The sequence below is a fragment of the Maylandia zebra genome, linkage group LG8, assembly GCF_041146795.1.
Source record: "Maylandia zebra isolate NMK-2024a linkage group LG8, Mzebra_GT3a, whole genome shotgun sequence".
Lineage (NCBI taxonomy): Eukaryota > Metazoa > Chordata > Actinopteri > Cichliformes > Cichlidae > Maylandia > Maylandia zebra.
The window spans coordinates 30,240,317-30,241,377 of NC_135174.1; the positions used below are offsets into that span (position 1 = coordinate 30,240,317).

The window sequence follows — 1,061 nt, forward strand, 5'->3', positions numbered from 1 at the left end:
GAAGAGACGGCGAGGAATGTGAGCCTTCATCATCAGAGGAAACAACCTGTCGTCATCATCCTCAGTGAGTCTGAACCACTGTAAGCTCACACATTCATTTCTCATAATGCTGACACACACACACACACACACACGCACGAGTACACAAGTACACACATCCTGTACTTCAGCAGAGGTACAGACTCTCACGCACCACAAAGTTGAAGCACAGCTTCTTTAATGTTCACTTAGAGCCTCAGGTGTGTGAACCTGCACGGCTCAGGTGTGGCAGCGCACGCTAACACCGCAGCTGTAGCTAAAGGCTGCTTCAGCCCGTGTAAACATCACACACGTGCTCAACCTGCCAACAATGGAAGCAGGTGAGCGGCTCTCACAGGGACAATCCTCAGTGCACAGTGAAAGAGCCTGCTGTGGAATGTGGAAGTGGGAGTGTGGGAGGGAGAGTTTTCCATTTTCCCTCCGGCAGTAGGAAACATCCCAATAAGGACGGCAGGGCGGGTTCTTGCTGCTGACGCTGTGTGGGCGGGGCCTGCTGCCTGATTAAATGGAGCAGTGGTGATGAAGGCGAGCAGAGCTCCGACTGTGAGACAAACTGAAGGATGGCGATGCTGCTGCAGCCTCTGTGGACCTTCGTGCTGGGACACGCCCCCCTCCTGCGCTCGCCCTTCTTCCCCGTGCTCTTCTCGCTCTGCGTCTACCTGTCCTTCTGCCTGCCCTTCCTGCTGCTGGACGCGCTGTCCACCAGGTGGGCGTGGGTGCTCAGGTACAAGCTGCAGCCTCAGAGCTCCGTCAGCTGGTCGTCGGTGCGGCGCTGCCTGGCTCTGACGCTCTACAACCACCTGGTCTTCATCTTCCCGCTCACCGTGCTGCACTGGTACCTGAGGCCGGTGCACCTGACCGAGGAGGCCCCGCCCCTTCCGCGCCTGCTGGCTCAGGTGCTCGTGTGCCTGCTGCTCTTTGACTTCCAGAGCTTCGCCTGGCACCTGCTGCACCACCGAGTGCCCTGGCTCTACCGCACCTTCCACAAGGTGAGTCCCCGAGGACGATGGCGGTGGTGACGG

At 58.5% G+C, this 1,061-nt stretch overlaps 1 protein-coding gene across 1 annotated transcript in view; it reads left to right on the top strand.

Annotated features, from left to right (window-relative positions):
* The first annotated feature begins 310 nt into the window (after positions 1-310).
* Positions 311-1,061, top strand: part of ch25h (cholesterol 25-hydroxylase) — a 1,579-nt gene continuing 828 nt past the window's right edge. The window contains exon 1 of the mRNA XM_014408312.4: positions 311-1,028. Within this exon, the coding sequence (XP_014263798.1) occupies positions 600-1,028 (429 nt within the window). The 5' untranslated portion in view covers positions 311-599. The remainder of the gene's footprint in view (positions 1,029-1,061) is intronic.